Source organism: Monodelphis domestica, chromosome 1, assembly GCF_027887165.1.
Source record: "Monodelphis domestica isolate mMonDom1 chromosome 1, mMonDom1.pri, whole genome shotgun sequence".
NCBI lineage: Eukaryota > Metazoa > Chordata > Mammalia > Didelphimorphia > Didelphidae > Monodelphis > Monodelphis domestica.
This window is the reverse complement of record NC_077227.1, coordinates 114,258,745-114,275,982: the sequence shown is the minus strand read 5'-3', so window position 1 is coordinate 114,275,982 and position 17,238 is coordinate 114,258,745. Positions and strand designations below refer to the sequence as shown.

General features: G+C 45.7%; 1 protein-coding gene across 1 annotated transcript; it reads right to left on the bottom strand.

Moving 5' to 3' along the window:
* Nucleotides 1-180: 180 nt before the first annotated feature.
* On the bottom strand, nt 181-12,998 carry PITX3 (paired like homeodomain 3). The gene is made up of 4 exons (XM_007479118.2): nt 12,810-12,998; nt 2,645-2,783; nt 2,245-2,450; nt 181-1,841 (listed from the first exon to the last, which is right to left on the bottom strand). The coding sequence occupies exons 2-4, from the start codon at nt 2,760-2,762 to the stop codon at nt 1,248-1,250; spliced, it is 918 nt and encodes a 305-aa protein (XP_007479180.2). The 5' UTR covers nt 2,763-2,783; nt 12,810-12,998; the 3' UTR covers nt 181-1,247.
* Between the last annotated feature and the right edge of the window lie 4,240 nt (nt 12,999-17,238).

Below are 17,238 nucleotides of genomic sequence, written 5' to 3'. Positions count from 1 at the left end.
CTACAGACACCGAAGGCTCCTAGGTAGCATCAGTGGTGATGGTGGAGAACACTGAGGGAGTAGCTTAGATGGAGTCTGTCAGAGAAAACAGCAGCCAGGAGCCCCCCCACAAGCAGACAGAAGCAGCACACCACTGGGGACACGGGCATACACACAGCGAACAGAGACAGAGAACAGTCACTTAAGAAATGTTCTTTATAGACTTGCAGAATGTTGGTAGTAGAGGGTAAAATGAGAGAGTGGTACTAGGGGAGGAAACTGGGATCCAGAGAAGGGAGAGATTTGGATGAAGTCATTCATCAAATCAGTGACCAGTCCAGGCCTGAGAACCTAGATCGTCTGTCTCCAGGTCCTTCAGCCTCTTTTCACTGCACCCCCTCCCTCAGTTTAGGATGAGGCGACACACATACTCCCAGAATCACAGATGCACACACCCTCTATCTTATTACTGCCACCGGCTTGTCCCAGGCTCCGGAGTGATCGAATCAGATCTGGTGGCAGTCCCCTCTGTGGCCACGAGGTGGCGCCGCGTCCGCATGGATCGTGGCTAACCTAGGCGGAATAGGCTGGTCCTCGTCTCTCACTCCGCTAGAACTCCCTGGCCAAGCTTAGTCTTTCTCCCACGGAGCCATGGGTCTCTTTCCATTCTCCATGAGAACAAATTGAAGCTTGGAGGTTGGGGTGGGGAGGTGGAGATTGAATGTCTCCACCTGTCAAGGTAGGGTTAGGAATCCTATTTGGGGAGGGAGAGGGGGAAGATGGAAGAATTAGGTTATTCCTAGGGACACTGAACCCCAGTCTGAATCAGCAGGTGGCAGGGGAGTCCCCCGTTTATGTTTTCTTTCTCTCTCTCTTTCTTTTTTTAAACCGGCGAGGGATAGAGTCAGAGGCTGCTGGAGGGGTCCAAGACAAGTTGGCAGATGAACGCGGAACATCAGTCACCTATATATCCCCCAGGGGGAACTTTCAAGTGACCCACCCCCCTCCCCGGCCTCAGGTTTGGGGTCACTGTTTCTGGACCTCTGGTTCCGGTTTGTCACTCAGGGTCCCCTAGAGACCAGAGGGTGGAACAGGGACTGCCCCCCTACCCCCGCCCCAGTTCTTCCCGGAGGAGGAGGGCTCTAGTCCAGGCGCTGAGAGGGGGTGAAGCTGAGCAAGCCCTGGGGAATCGCAGTCTAAGGCCCGGCCGGATCGTCCGCTGCCCTGCTCCAGGTGGGTGGGTGGGATTGGCTAGCGGGACCGGCCGTTCATACTGGCCGCTCCACGGCATACTGGCACGGGCTGAGGTTGGCGGCCGGGGCCGGTCCGGGCACTGCGGTATAACTGAAGGAGGCGTGTTGTTTGGCTTTGAGCCGCAGACTGGCCAAGCTCGAATTACACGGGTCCCGATATACATAAGGGGAGGAGGCAGCCGCGGCGGCGGCGGCGGCTGAGGCGTAGGGGCAAGACACCGCCCCCGAAGACACCGCCGCCGGGGCCAACCCCGCAGGACCTCCACCCAATCCCTGCAGACCTCCGGGTCCCGCCACGGCTCCCGCAGCACCCGCGGCAGCCGTGGGCACCATAGAGGCAGCGGTGGCTATAGAACCAGGAGGAGAAAACACGGGCTGCGAGGCCAGGGGGCCCACATTGACCGAGTTGAAGGCGAAGGGAAAGGTCTTGGCTGCAAGGGGTGGGGCCAAGGCCTTGGGCGGCCAGTTCCCGTAGGAATACCCGGGATACAGCTCTTCGTAAGGAGGCACCAGGCCTCCCAGCGACGCCCCGAAGCCGCCTTTGCACAGCTCAGCTTGCTGGCTCCTCTCCCGCTTCCGCCACTTCGCCCGGCGATTCTTGAACCACACCTGGGGATGTGGGGGACCAGGGAGTCAGAAAGGGCAGGTAGCACAGGGGTGTAGGGACGCCGAAAGACCCAGGAACAACAGGGGCCAGGGGAACCCAGGGTCAAGGAGATCAGGAAAATGAGGGGGGACTGTTTCCAGTGGAAGACAAAAGGGTCTGGGGAGGCAATGGATCTGGCAGTCGGAAGGTGAAGGGAGAGCAGAAGGCGGGGTGGGGTGAGGGAGAAGGGAGACAATTGGCTGGACCACGTAGGGTGGGGCCGAGGGGGCGGGACGAAGCTGGCCACAGGAGGCCAGGCGGGTCCAGGTGTGGGGGCTAGGCAAGGGTGGGTAAGGAATTGGGGAAGCGCGGGACAGGGTAGAATGGAAGGCAATTGTTGAGGATAGGAAGAGGTAGTCTCCCTACCCGAACTCGAGCCTCGGTGAGGTTGGTCCACACTGCAATCTCTTCTCGGGTGCTCATGTCCGGGTAGCGGTTTCGCTGGAACGTCGCTTCCAATTCCTGTAGCTGCTGACTGGTGAAATGCGTGCGTTGCCGTCGCTGCTTCTTCTTTAGGGAGCCATCCTCAGTTGGGGACCCTCCGGGCAATTGGGGAGGGGCCTTCTCCGTATCTGGAAGAGATTGAGGAAAGGCCCAGTCACCCTGGCAGTGCCCCACTAAGCTACCATGTCTTCCTCCAAACACTGCAAGGATAGTCCCAAGCTAACCCCTCACCAGGGCCCACCTTCTCTACTTGACCTCTGAGCCAAGAACCTTTTACTCTATCTCTCTTCTTCCCTCTAGGAGAGGGTCCCCAAACACTCACCGCTATGCTCCTGGCCCTTGCAGCTGTGTTCCGGGTGAGGTGGGTGGGGGGTGCCAGCATCAGACAGAGACAGTGCAGGGCTCCTGGCCTCAGCCTCACTCAGCAGGGCAAACTCCATGGGGCCCAAAGTGGGGCAGCTCTGGGAGCAAAGAGGAAGGGTAATCAGTGAGTATCCTTAAACAGGCAACCTAGGTCCTACCTCCCCATCTCCACCCCCACCCCCTAGTACTGAGGCTCTACAACCTAGGAATCCTGTTTGACTCTTCATCTCAACCCCACATCCAAATAGTTGTTAAGCCTTATCAACCCTTGCCTCTACAGTATCTCATGGATCTGTCCCCTATATTCCCATAATCACCTTAGTTCAGACCCTTATTTCTCACCTCAACTATTTCAATAGTAAAGATATTAGCCCTTTGGTCTCTTCCCTTTTCACTCCATTCTCCACACAACAGCCAAACTGATATTCCTAAAACATAGATCTGACCATGTCACTTCTGTGCTCAAGAAGCTTCGGTTAAATTGACATTAGGTTAAGATACAATCTGACCCTTCACAATCGCATTTTAAATTATATTTCTGGGCTGATTACATCTTCCTCCCATTTATACACACTATGTTATATAGCCAGATTGTATTATCTTCTGCCTCTGTGCTTTTGAATAGACTGTCCCTCCATGCTTGTCCCTACTCCCTCTTGGAATTCCTAGTTCCCTTTAGAGCTCAGTTCAAATGCCACATCCTTTGAGGGATCTTTCCCAATTCCCCCAGTTGTTATTGCCTTCCTCCAAATCATTGCTGTATTTATTCTGTATAGCTTCTTGTATTTACTTCACGGCGAACATGACATATTCACACAAATACCCTGTGGAATGTAAACTTCTTGAGGGAGGGATTGTTTCATTTTTGTATCTGTATCCCTAGTGCTGAGAATAACAGTGGGCACTTAATAAATACCTGTTGGTTTATGGGTTGCACCAAGGTGGGCTGTATCAGTATTTCTTAGTTCAAGTGAGGTGAAGAATGATGGCCTTGGAGGCAGTGGCTATAGCCACTTCCATCTATACCAGTGTCTAAGTCCAAGAAAGAAGTCTTTCTTGGAGGGCTCTATCTAAATACACACACACATTTGACAGATGTTCCCTTCTCCCTCTGTAACTACATGAGCATACAGACATCACACAAATTGTCTTCCTCCTATATCCCCACTTAGCACACACCACCCACACCCTGTTGTCTGGATACCCAGGTCTGATTTTACATCTAGTGCAGCACTAAATACCTTATAAGTAAAATACTCCACTCCCTCCTCAGTGACCTTATAAACACCTATTCATAGGTACACATGCTACCACAAACACATATATATGCATATATATAATTCATTCATTTATACATAATAAATATCCTGTACATACTTCATCCCTGTGCAACCCGGACTGTTTCCTAAAGGCTTGCTTAGCAAGGCTACTAGCCTTAGAGAAGTCATTGTTTGGCTCAGTCTAGCTCCATTCAAGTCAGCTTAACAAAAGTTTATAAGCACGTGCTACAGGCAAGTCACTAGAGATTGGAAGACATGATAAACATAAAAAGAAAAATATCCTGCCCCTAAGGAGCTTACATTTTACTGGATGGGAAAGTCCTAGGTATTCCTAACCCTAAGTCAGACCCCTAAATCCACACTGGGCTTTCCTATTTCATACTCACCTGGACAATGACTTCCTGGTCTCTGATCCCTTAAGGGCATTGAAGAACTTATTCTTGTGAGACAAGAGACCCTCAAAAAGGGTGTCATGATCTCAGCAACCTTTATGGGAAAAGGGGTTGGGCATTCTGAAACGATCCTCTCCTGGCTGGCAATGGGGAAGTATGTACCTGCCATGTCAGCCCAGAGTAGTGATGGGGTGGAGTTCTATGCAAAATTCTTCAACATAGCATTAATATAGTAGACAAGCCCTGATTGAGTCATATCTCCCTTTGCTGCCTCTGAAATTGTAAATCCTTTCTAGGAAGGAGCATATGGATACTTATTTGCAGATGGTAATGCCCCTTTTCTCTCCCCAGTTGTAAAAGATCACAGCTGTCCCTGTCCCCAACACAGTTACATCCTCCTCCCATCATTCCCTGGGTGTTCCCAGCCAACAATCCTTTCAGTCACGTGTCAGCTACCAGTCACTTTTGACAACCACAATGTACCTTATTCAGTCAAAAGTCTCTCCCTTCTTTATCTTCCCTACCCCTTCTCCAAGACAGGGATTGAGGGCCAAAGCCAAAACCAGGAATGGCTCCCAGTTTTTCCTGTAGACTGAGAAAATGACTCTTTACTACTCCATCCTTACCCTCAAGGTATATATTTTTTTCTGAGTCTAAAGAAGTGAGTCTTTGAGACCAGAAAGGAAGAGAGAAAACTTGGGAAAGGGATGGGAGTCAGGGAAGGGGAAAGGTCAGACAGCATGGGACCCCCCAGGGCCCTCCTCTAGGTAAGAGTCAGGTTACCTAGAAAAGATAAAGAGAAACCTTGGGATAGTAAAGAGATACCAGACATGAAGTCTTATTCCAGAATTCAGAGTCAACATTTTTTGCTCTTTCCCTACAAACTTTCTACCAACTTTCCTACAAACTCCTTTGTACTTACTCACTCCTCACTTCCAAATCTCCAGGTATGAATGTTACAGTAAAAAGAACCTCATTCTTTAGAATAGTTTGAAAATTCTCTTTTCTGGATATAGTTTATCTCTCTGAGGGTGAGGATATGTAGGACAGAAGGGTCATACATCCCTTATCTACTTACCAACTTGAGGTCCTTCCCCAAGTCCCTGCCCATTAATTCCCAGAGTATAAGAAGAAAAGAATAAAATAAACAACACCTAGGAGTTCATTTGTTTCTTCATTATGCCTTGATAAGACCAGCATCTAGGGTAGGACCTCCCTTTCCTGGATCTATTAGTAATCAACCCCAGAGCTGCTATACCCATAAAGAGCAAGAGAAAAGGGCCCAGGTCTCCTTGACAGGACCAGAGCCTAGAGCAGGATCTCCCTTTCCTGAGTAATCAGCCCCAGAGCTTCTATACCCATAAAGAGCAAGAGAAAAGGATCCAGGGTTGCCCAAGTCTCATCTCCAGTGGTAGCTAGCTAGATGGCATAATGGATAGAGGGCAAAACTTGAGTTTGAATCCTTCTTTAGATCCTTACTAATTGTGCAACCCTAGGTAAGATATTCAGTATCTCTGTACCTTACTTTACCCATCTATAGAATGAGGATAATAATAGTACCATACCTCAGTATTGTCATTAGGATCGAATGAGTTTACAATTTAAAAACTCCTATAGCTTAAAGTGTTTTATATGTGCTATTATTATTATTAAATGAATCCTGACACTTTTGAATTTCACTTATTACTATTATATTATCATAGGACTATATACTATTATGGACTTGGGGTCTTGAATCTTGGGATTTTATTTGTTCTAGACAATATCCATTTCTATCTTCCAAACAATTTTCCAACCCCTGAGTTTTCATTTCTTCCTATATTTAGGCTAGAAGCAGTAGAAATGTAGAAAACTAGTAACCAAAGAAGAAAAAAAAGATATGGGCAACAGGATCTAACACTTGTACACTCACAAAAATTTTTCTTCATGTTCACTACAGTAGCTATTCATATACTTACATGGAGACAAGAGACATTTGTATACACAACTGCCTCTATACACTCTTATTCATGGATATAAATACATACAACTCAAAAGAAAAAGGTGCTCACATGCAGAGACAATCTTATACACATCTACTATTACATGCTATCATTCACACACAGAAATACTCACTCAGACATTCAAACTCAGACAGACATACCCACATGGAGCCACAGTCATCTCACCCTTGCCCTGTGACAGTGACAGCTGCTTTGGTTGTTTTGGAGCCTGTGGTTCTCCCCACTTAGGCCCCTTTCCACCCCATCCCCCAATCCCTCAGCAGGCAAGCTTCAGGAGGGAGGGAAAGGGGGACATGGATAGTTTCGATGCTCAGCTATGGGAAAGCCTGAGAGGCTGTCTGGGAGAAGAGACAAGACTTAGCTCTCACCAAAGAAGCCAGAGTACTTTTGGCAAATGGAAAGAAGATGGGATATGATCCCCTATTCTCTTAGCTATTACAGCTACATCACTGTTCCCTAGTTCCCTGTTGAGGCATAGTCTCTTTCTCCTTTAATAAGGAAGAGCATGGGTCTTGGGGAGGATATGTTGATCTAAGCTGGGCAGTAAATGTGTGAACTGTAGTAAACAGTTGAATCTGGACATAAGAATTGATCTGAGAATGACTTCTGGAACCAGGGATCCTGAGGAAGACAAACTCCATGATCTTATCATGGGGAGGAAGGATAACAACAGGAAGGTCGGAGAAGATCCTTCCTTTTGGAACAAAAGAGAAGCTATTAAAAAGAAAAGAGAAAACCCTAGAAAGTGAATACCTTATAAAAGAAAGAATAGACCCAAAGCTGGATGAGAGGGTAGAAGCCAAAGCTCCCTAGAACAGGCCATACCATCAAAAGACAAAGAATGCAGGTAGGAACATTGGGGCAGGGAGGCAGGTGGTAATTAGGCAGAACTGATTGATCTGGGATGGGAGACAAGGAGAGTATATATAGCCTGGGGCTAGACATAGGCTGAGTGTGAAAGACCCTGCACTTGACAGACATCAGGACAAACCAGAATTTTGGAGGTGAGGAAGTTAGGACAGATGCCAGGGAATGGGCAGAATTTAGCAGATATAATGAAATCTTGATGTTTATGAGTTGATAGGGGTGAGAGATGGCAAACAAATCCTGAAGTTCAAGGCAAGCAAGAGTTCAGTGTAACAAATAAATGATTGTAATTCTGGTCAAATCCTTTTTTATTTGTTACACAGGAATCTAAAAGGTTACAAAGCTCAAAATGTCCACCACAACCATGAGCCCATAATAGGATCTTTACTCTCTATCCCTTTTAAACTTTTGGTTGGTGTGGGTGTTCTCCAGTTCTATGAATCTGTGCAGGAGGAAACTAGAGTAAGAGGTAGTCAGGGGCCTGTAGGGGGGCTGAGATCCTGCCTTGAGCTAGGTTTGCAGGAAAGTTCTTAACAGAGAGAGAAGATCAAAATAGTCAGGACTTAGTAAGGAGAGGATTCAGGCTGTGCTGCTAGTCAGGGAGAAAGAAGAGAAAGATGATAAAATATCTAGGGAACACAATGAGGTTGATGCCAGATAGTGTCAAAGCAGTAGGTCCAAGGTCAGTGAAGTTTTGTTGTCAACTTGATAGGACAGAGAAGATTTGAAACCTGGGCTTCTTTCCAAAAGAAAATAACCTTTTTCCCCTGGAGCCCCAAACTGAGTGATTATAGAGAAGACCAATTACAGGGTTACAGTGCCATTGTCATTTTGACTTGAATCCCGTTGGGAAGACCTGATCTAGATTGGAGGGAGACTTCTTCTTTCAGAAACCAAATGGGAGGATCTCAAGCTGGGCATGTAGGCAGTTACAAAGGAAGGAGAGAAGAGGTACTTGATTCATACTGTTCTGTGGCACAGCATGGCAAGGAAGTACTGAGGACATTAAAGCAAAGGACTTATAAAAGAACTGGTCAGCCCTATGAGATTGCAGCTCTGTTATCCCTGGAGGCAGAACTGATACAACTTCTTTCATCATAGAGGCTACAAATACATTAGAATTCTATGACCTGCTGTGTCCTGAAATCATCTGGACTGAACTGATCCAGGTAGGAGTTACCAGAGGAGACTCTGAGCCTGAAAGCCCCAGCCTAGTCAAGAACTCCATGTCCTCAGGTGGTGTCAGTGTGAAACTGGGAAACCCAGTTACAAAAAAGTGAGAATAAAAGGTGTCAGTTTATTAAGTCTACCATTCTATCATGCCTTTTATGTGCAATGTCATTTATGACAAGTGGCTTTACTTAAACATACTATGTGCCCAATTCTGTGCTGGCTGCTGGAAAGGAAACAAGAAAGATGTGAGATAAGTACTGCCCTGACCTCTATGAGTTTCTAGCATGGTTGAAAAGACAAGACTTGGGTAAGTCACAATGCAAACCATCAGGTAATTAAATTTCTAAATGAGACACGTAGAATCTAGTACTATAGGAATTTGAGAACTGAAAGATTTGCTGTGATCTGCTGCTATCTGATGCCGTTTGAAATTGGATGGAAGAGATAGGACCTATGATGAGCCCTAAAGGCCAGGTGATAATTAGATTTATTGTTGTTGTTGTTCATTGGTGTTCAACTCTTGGCAAATTTCCTGGAGTGATTGGTTTGCCATCTCCTTCTTCAGTGTTTCCCAGATGAAGAACTGAGGAATATAGGAGTTAAGTGACTTGCCCAGGGTCAAACAGCTAGTAAGTAAGTGTCTGAGGTCAGATTTGACCTCAGATCTTCTTGGCTTCAAGCTTGGTGCTCTATCTAAAGTTTTACATTAGCTTCCCATGATTTAGATAAATTGAGAGAACTATAAAGAGCCTTCTAAAAGAAGGAAGCAGAATGAATGAAGAAGGTGTAAGGATAGGAATAAACATGGCCTTTCTGAAGGACAAGGAGGATACTAACCTAGCTGGGGTATCATATATATGATAAAGAGAAATGCCCAAGTTGGCAGGGTAGATTGAGGCTAAGATGTTGAGCCTTATTGTATAGGGAATGGGGGAACCTTTGAAGGTATGTGGGCAAAAGAAAAATAATATAGGAACCACCCTTCACAAAGATTAATCTGGCAACCTGAACAAAATGAACTGGAGAGGAAAAGATCAGAGGTTAGGAAGAATAGTTATCAGTATATTGAAATAGTTGGTTATGAAGTGATGAGAAGTAAGAAGGGGATAGCAATGGAAAAGGGGAACAGATTTAAAAGACATATTCTCTAACCTTTGCCATTTTCCCTACTTTCTTTTAGCTCATTTCCACTCCCACCCTTTATTACCCCAGGACTAGATGGATGCAATGCCAAGGACTACTGGGAGAAAGAAGATAGCATGAGTTCAAGGTCTGTAACTTGGGCTATGGGAATTGTGTCATCTCTAGATTCCTAGGGGTGACTCATAGGTTAGTCCTGGACTTAATCTTAGTCTCTGCCCAGTCTATATTGCCAGCTATGATACAGAAGGTGCCAATTAGTGTGAAGAGGGAAGCAAGTAATAGGAATGTAGGTGGTAAAATTTTTCAAAAACCTGATCCCCTCTCCCACTTCTGCTCTTTTCTGAGTTTTGGGGCTTCTGTCCTTGCCCTCATTCCACATGGGTCAGGGCTGAAGGTGGGAAAGAGGAAAGAAGAAAAGACTGACCAGGACAGGTTTTCATTGTGAGAGTAGAGTGTGTACACCTTGGGATTCCCCACCCAAATTTCTTAGGAGAGGACAGGGAGTTTAGTATTGGAACATAGTCAAGGATGTCTATGCTATCTCAAAATCAATCAATCAATAAGTATTCATTAAGTCCCTACTATGTGCCAATCACTGGGCTAGGTTTTAGGAATACAAAGACAATAACAATTAGAGATACATATAATTCCTCTCAGGGTTAGACTCTCTATCCATTTAGATCAGCATTCTGTTGTCAACTGCATCTCTGATCAACATGTTGTGGAGTACAGGTACATCTTCTCTGACATTCAAGTTCAGGCATATTCCACTTGTCTTAATGATCATCCATTGCCCCTGTCATTCATCTATTTCTTCCAATCCATTTCAGTCCATATATATTTTGTTCCTGAAGCCACCTCTTGTGGTAGGGAAGAGATGAGCTCCCTAAATTTATTCCTTTTGTGATTATAGCACTTCCTTTAATTTGCCTTAAACTTAAATCACTTAAACTTCAAGGGAATCTTAATCAGTTGTGGGATTTGGTGAAAGTGTTCCTCTTATCCATACTAATCCTGCTGTTATAAATGTTGATTCTGTATTTTCTTGTCTGTTTTTCCAAACTAAATGTTCCTAGTCTTTATCAGGATGTCCTCAGCTTGCCTGTTCCATATCCCTCAGAAAATTCTAGTTGCCTTCTCTAGGTCTTTTCTAGTTCTGTTTCATCTTTCTTGAGGAGCAGAGACCAGAACTATCTACAGAAAGCATTATTTTCTATAGATTGGTGAAAAGAATGCCTCTGTTGACCTTCCTGGCCAAAGCAGGGCCTGGGGCCAGCACTCTGTCCATTCTTTATGATCTTCAGTGAGTGATCCCAGAGTTCTAACTGAGTTCTAAGTCCTTCATTTAGATTTTGAACATTGTAATCCCCTAAATGGTCTCCTAATCTGCTCTTGATCATATAAGATTCTATATCTATGATACTATATCACTTACCTACTTTTCCATTTAGCCCACAACCTTTTTAGTCCTCTCTCTATTTGGGTCTTACTCTTCTGTCTCCAACATGTGATGTATCCAGGAGAAGGCAGGGGAATCAGAGAATACACAGTGAGTTTAGAGCAAGGGGACAATTCTACAATTCTGGAGCCCTAGGGCAGGAACATGTAGTGGGAATGTAGCTGGTAAAATAGAATGCTCTATCCTCTGGACAGCTGCTTTAGAGCTAAGACCTGAGGCCTGAGTTTTACATATACTAGAACAGACATTTGAACCCAAAGATTATTCTCCTTCCTTCTCTCTATACCCAGGTTCAGGGGGCTTAGTGTTGAGGGAGTAAGGGTCAGGAGTGAAGAAAAATTCATTTTTTTCAGGGAGGGAGCAGACTCTGTTAACTGGTCAACTATCTATATTTCTCTTCCTCACTTCTCTAACTCAGTTCCTTTCCCCCGAGCTAGTATAAAAATGAGCAGTGATAAGATATAAGGCCTCTGGGGCCAGTTGTGCTCCTGGTATGAATGTGTGTGTAGACAATAGGAAAATGAGGGTCAGGGCCAATTGGGTCTTTTCAACAGCTAGAATCCTAACTCTTTCTCTATATCTTTCCTTCCTTCCCTCCTTTCCTTCCTTTCCTCCCTTCTTTCCTTCTTGTCCTTAACCTCTGGCTCTCTGGCAGTCCTTTGTTTAGTATCCCCTTAAAAGAAAGACCAGACATTCTTAAAAGACCTTTCTTCTCAGTTTAGCTCTAGAGGACTGTTGTTTAGAGGTGGGTTAAGGATTATCTTCATTTTCCTCAAGGCAGAAAATGACAGCATCTTTAAGTCGGGGGTAAAGGTAGGGATCTTGTTGGGGTGGAAGTTAGACAAGGGAAAGCGCAAAAAAGCAGAAGCAAATAGGACTGTTTGTCAGGGTCCTCGGGGACCCCTCCAACCCTCAACTTGGGGGCCTCTCTTCTGCCCTGAATGAAATTCTTCCCTTTTCTCCGAAACCGGTGCAAGGTATTTTTGGAACCAAATGAAAGTGTACAAAGTGCTAAGTACGATTCGGTTCTGGCCTTATCTCTCACAAACGCAACCACCCGTGTGCACAGTCCAGCCCCAACAGGGCACAGTCGAATCCCAACCAGAGCCCACCATACCAGACCTACAGTAGGGCCCAGGACCTCGGGAAGCATATTCTCCCTATCTCCAAACACAGCACTCTGTTCTTTCTCCAAACTCCGGATACAAAAGAGTCCTGCCCAGCCTGGCCCCGGAACTCCGGGGCCCATCACACAGCTCGGGCACACTGCCCTGGATATACCGTTCAATCTGGAGCCCAGAGTTCTGGACACTTCTTTTCCCTAAACCCCAGTCCATCAGTCCCAGCCACAATGCTCCAGAGATTTTGCCCTCCTGGGACATCTGCTGACCCAGTCACAGCGCTCAGCGGTTCCTGACTCCGGGGAAAGTAAGCCGACGAAAGAAACCTGTAAAGGAGTCTGAGGCTACCCAGCCCTCGGGCTACCAGCTCGGGCGGGCCGATGGGGATCCACTGCATGGCCCAGGCGCTTCCTCTCTTAACTCCCCTTCTAACTCTCTCCAGAGTTTCCCATTCTCCCTACCTGCACCGGCTGCCGGCTCCTGACTACCCCCTCTTAAACCTTGGTCACTTAATTCCCTAATACATCCGTCACTCCTCTGCGGTCCGGGTCCTCGATCTTTTCAGCTCCCGATTCTCCCACACCCCGGGTCCCGTTTGATTCTCTTTCAGACCCCGGTTCCTGCCCAGCCCTGGCCCCCATGTCTTGTCCCTCAGCCCCGGCCAGCAAAGCAGCGCGGGCACTCACAGCGCGTCCAGCGGCGAGCGGACTCTCGGCTGTCCCGGGGGACGGGGCACGGAGTGGGGGGGCTCCCCCCAGCGTTCGGGCCGCAGCTCCTCTAGAGCGGTTCAGGACTCACAGAGGGAGTGAGAGAGAGACACCCAGAGCCGACTGACTCCCCCCGCCCACGCCCATTCACTTTATGGCAAGTCCCCGGCGCCCCCAGCCCGCCCGCAGCAGAAGCGCATTGCCGCCACGCCCCCTTCCAGCTGCGAACCCAAGGTCCGGCCCCCTTCCAGCTGTGAATGCTCGGGTACCGCCCTCTTGGGGGTGGGGCCATCCCGCCCCTGATCGTTCCTGGGTGACATGGAGCCCCACCCCCTGACCAATAGAAAGCAGCCCTGGCCACTCAGCCTTGCCCTCTACCCACGTGTCCCTGCCCAAACCTGACTGAGAAAAGAGACTAGACGAGCTAGGGCAGGCTTTGAAGGAGCTGTGGGTGGCGTTGCAGGCTGGAGAGCGAGAGATCCGGGTTCTGGGGGTCTAGGGGTACAAGCGGAGAGAAGAGGGGAGCCTGGGGATGACACTGCATTTGGGTGGAAGCACAAGAAGGTTTGGCGGATGAAGGAAGTAAAGGGGTGGATGGGTTGTCCAGAGGAAAAGAAGTGAAGAGAGGTCAGGACTAGCGGCAGTGGGAACTCACGGGGCAAGGGACAGAGATACCGGGGCACTTTGGTAGGAGCCGGATCAGCGTTAAGGGTAGGGCGCTGGGAAGAGGCGCTGAGATGCTGAATCCAGATGGAATCAGACAGACCGAGGCCTCTAATTTTTCCTCGGTTCTCACATTTCTCAGATTTCCTTCGTTTGTTTCTCTTTTAGTTTCTTTATCTCTTGGGCTTTTTGTCTCTCTCCTTTCTTTTTTCCCCCTTCTTCCCTTGTCAGCTCCTCCTCACTTGCTTCTCTGTCTCTTTCTGGACTTTTCCCCTTTCTTTTCCTCTTTTCCACCCCTCTCCAAATGTACTTCCCCTCCCCTCCTTATTTCTTAAAATAATCTCATTACCATTCAATGGTTTATCTTCAAAGATTAAGAGACCACTGGAGTTGGGAGTAGTATTGATACTAATCCTAACATTTATATAGCATACCCTCTGTGTCAGGCACTTTCATTTGATTCCTGAGAGGGAGGTGCTATTATTATTTCCATTTTCACAGTTGAAGAAACTGAGGCAAATGGGCTAAATGGCACAGCCAGTTAGTGTCTGAGGACTGAGCTCTTCTATCTACTATGCCACTTCTAAGCCCTTAATTAAGGATTAAGGGAGAAATCAGGAGATCCATTTTGAGCTTGATTTTTCCCTGATAGGAGTCAAATATTTTGTTCTGAGTGATGAGAAAGTAATTTAATTTTTTTCAGTCTGTAAAATGAAGGGATTGGACTAAGTGGCCTCAAGCATCTTCCAGCTCTAAATCTATAATCTGATGATTCCACAGCTTTAGAAATTGGGAGTCCTGGAACCAAGATCAACAAAAACTTTGGCTTTGACTTCCAGGGCTGGTTCTCAGATCCTAAGAACATAGTTTAATAGCTGGGAGGGACCTGAGAGGTCATCTTGTTCAACAACCACATATTACGCATAAGGAAAACAAAGCCAAGATATGTTAAGTGACTTGCCCAAGTCATAGAGCAGAGCCAGGATAGGATCTCTAATTCTACATCCAACACCTTCTCTTCTCTATATCCTGCAGTCACAGGATTAAAATCCTTCATCTCATACTCACTATGTGACCACAGGCATGTCACTTAACTTTCATAGGCCTTAGTTTCTTCATTAGTAAAATAGGAATATTTGTAATATTTCACAGAATTCTTTCAAGGTTCAAATCAGACAATGAATGAAAGTGTTTTACAAACTTTAAATTGCTGAGTAACTTTTAGTGATTATGTCCTTTTGGTACACTAGTTTCTACCAGGGGCTTAGTCAGCCTGTCTTTTGGAGTTAGGCTAAAGAAGAGCTCTCTTTAAGTAACTGATGAGGTTCATTTCTTGGTTTACAGGGTCTGTGGACCAGCATGGGACTGATAAGGAAAGGAAAGTCAGAACTGACAATGGGGAAAGCGGTCACACTGTATAGAGCTCACACTACTCTCATCCCTTTTAGTTAGGACTGTGTTCTCTTTCCTTAACCCTGATGTCTTCTGATAGACACAGGATTTCTCAGCAGTTCTGGGAACTCAGAGAGCCAGGCTGGAGCCCAGGTCAAACTGAATGTAGGGGCCTCCTATTGGCTCTTTTTCCAAAACTGCCTCCTTTTTTTTTTTAAATCCCTGGGTAATAGGAGTATGAAGGCATGGAGAAAGGTTAGCTCTTTCTCTCCTTGCTCTCTCTCCTCAGCCACTTTGTTTAATCTCTGGCTTCTCCAGTCTTCTTTCATTCCCCATTCCCTTGAAGGTATTAAGAAGTCCAACATTGCTCTCTTCTCCTCTTGCAAGTAGAATGGGCTGTGACAGATTGCAAAGGAAATCACTTCAGGCCCACACCCAATTTAGCCAGACAGAAAATAGACAGCTGAGGTCCTCTGTGGCTGGGATCAGACTGTAAGCCTGGTGTCTGTAATTCCCATTAACCCTTGGAATTCTAGTCAGGGCTAGGGCCAGAGGTTAATGCCCTTTAGGTTCATTGGAAAGGAAGGATCAGGGACCCCCTTCCCTTCTCTTTTAGAGAAGAGCCATAGGTGGAAGCTTGGACATTCTACCTATTGTGTGTCTGTGGGAGGTTTTGAGCTACAACAATTCCAGTCAACAGGCATTTGTTTAGACTGGTTTCTTCTGAGCAAGGAAAGCATGGTGCTTTAGATTTTATTGTACACATGCAACAACTTGCTACAAAGTAAATACCCATATGACACAGACAGTTGAATTTCCAGGATTTAAAAATGTGTTTATATACAAATTCTATTAAAAAGTACTTTTCGGTGGGCATTCTTGTGATGGGGTATAGGAACCCAGCTCCTCAGATGTTGACAAATGCCACAAATCAAGTCTTGATTTATTGTTTTAAGAATTGTCTAATCTTAAGAAAGTGATGGAGAAAATGTAAACAATGCAGATTCTACTTAAAAATGTGTTGTGCATCCATTTCTTTCCCACCTCCATCCCAAGTTGTTTATTAAAAAATTATTAGCACATCTCTGCCCCTGTGTATTATATCCTGAGGATCTACTTATTGTTCCCACCTCCAGCCCTGGCTCTAGCTAGATAAGAGGTGGGTAATCCTGAGTAAGCAGGAAGAGAGGGAAAAATAATGCATTCTGATGGGCTCTTATTCCTTTCCATCTTGGAGTGTTCCTATTATGTGTGCATGTCTGTGTTTGTAGGTTGTCTGAGCCCCTTAAACTACTATACAGTGCTAAAAAGAGCACTGGTTTGGGAGTCAGAACTGGGTTCCAGTCCTGACTCCATTGCTGATCTGTTGTATGACCTCAGTTTCCTTGTCTGTAAAAAGAAGGAATTGGACCAGATGAAGCTAAAGAAGTTTCCAACACTAAAATTCCATTGTTTTAGATGTCTCCCTGTCAGGTGGCTGTGACAGATGATGCCTTCCAGAAAGGGAATAAATGACTCTGTGAATTATAGATGGCATATGTAGCAATCATGTGAAGACACATGAAGATGTATGCACACAAACAGAGAAGAATATAGATAGGCAAGTATACACACCCACAAGCTAATATGCATTGGGAGAGGGTCTAACATCATGAGGGAGGTACTTCAGGTAAATACTGAAGTAGATGGTCACAACAGTATATTGAGAAGTTAATACTAGCTAGTATTTATGTAGTTCTTTAAGGTTTACAACGTGTTTTACAAATACTAATTTGATTTTTACAACAATTCTGGGAGATAGATATTATTATTTCCATTAACAGATGAAGAAACTGAGGCAGGCAGCAGTTAAAGGATGTGTCCAGAGACATGGACCTAGTAAGCATCTGGAGCTGCTCTTCCTGACTTCAGGTGCAGTGTTATTGTCCACTGTGTCATTTAGTTGCCTACTTTACTACCAGAGATAGACAGATGTGGAAACAGACTCAAAGAAATTAAGTGACTTTCTCATAGTCATACAAATAGCAACTGTCGATGATGATATTGTAACCAGGTTTATCAGGCTCCAAATTGAGCATTTTAACTACTACACCAATTTAGACACACTTAAGAGCAGACAGACACCAAGAAAATTTAGGGAGATACATGGACACACACATACATACATACATATATAGAAAAACGTATACTTTACATGTGTGTACATTCATGTACATGCAATACACATGTGTATATGGTTGTGTTCATGTAACACAATTCTATATGAGATAATCTGGTATAGTAAATAAAAAGCTGCTGACCTTGAAAGTCAGAGAGATCTAGATTCAAGACATGCCCATGACATGACATATCC

What these genes read in the sequence shown, in the direction of transcription:
- PITX3 (XM_007479118.2), bottom strand. Translation starts at nt 2,762, where the DNA reads ATGGAGTTTGCCCTGCTGAGTGAGGCTGAGGCCAGGAGCCCTGCACTG. An exon ending in CAAGGGCCAGGAGCATAGCG is followed by an intron (nt 2,451 to 2,644) that starts GTGAGTGTTTGG and finishes AATCTCTTCCAG; the next exon opens with ATACGGAGAAGGCCCCTCCC. An exon ending in TCACCGAGGCTCGAGTTCGG is followed by an intron (nt 1,842 to 2,244) that starts GTAGGGAGACTA and finishes CCACATCCCCAG; the next exon opens with GTGTGGTTCAAGAATCGCCG.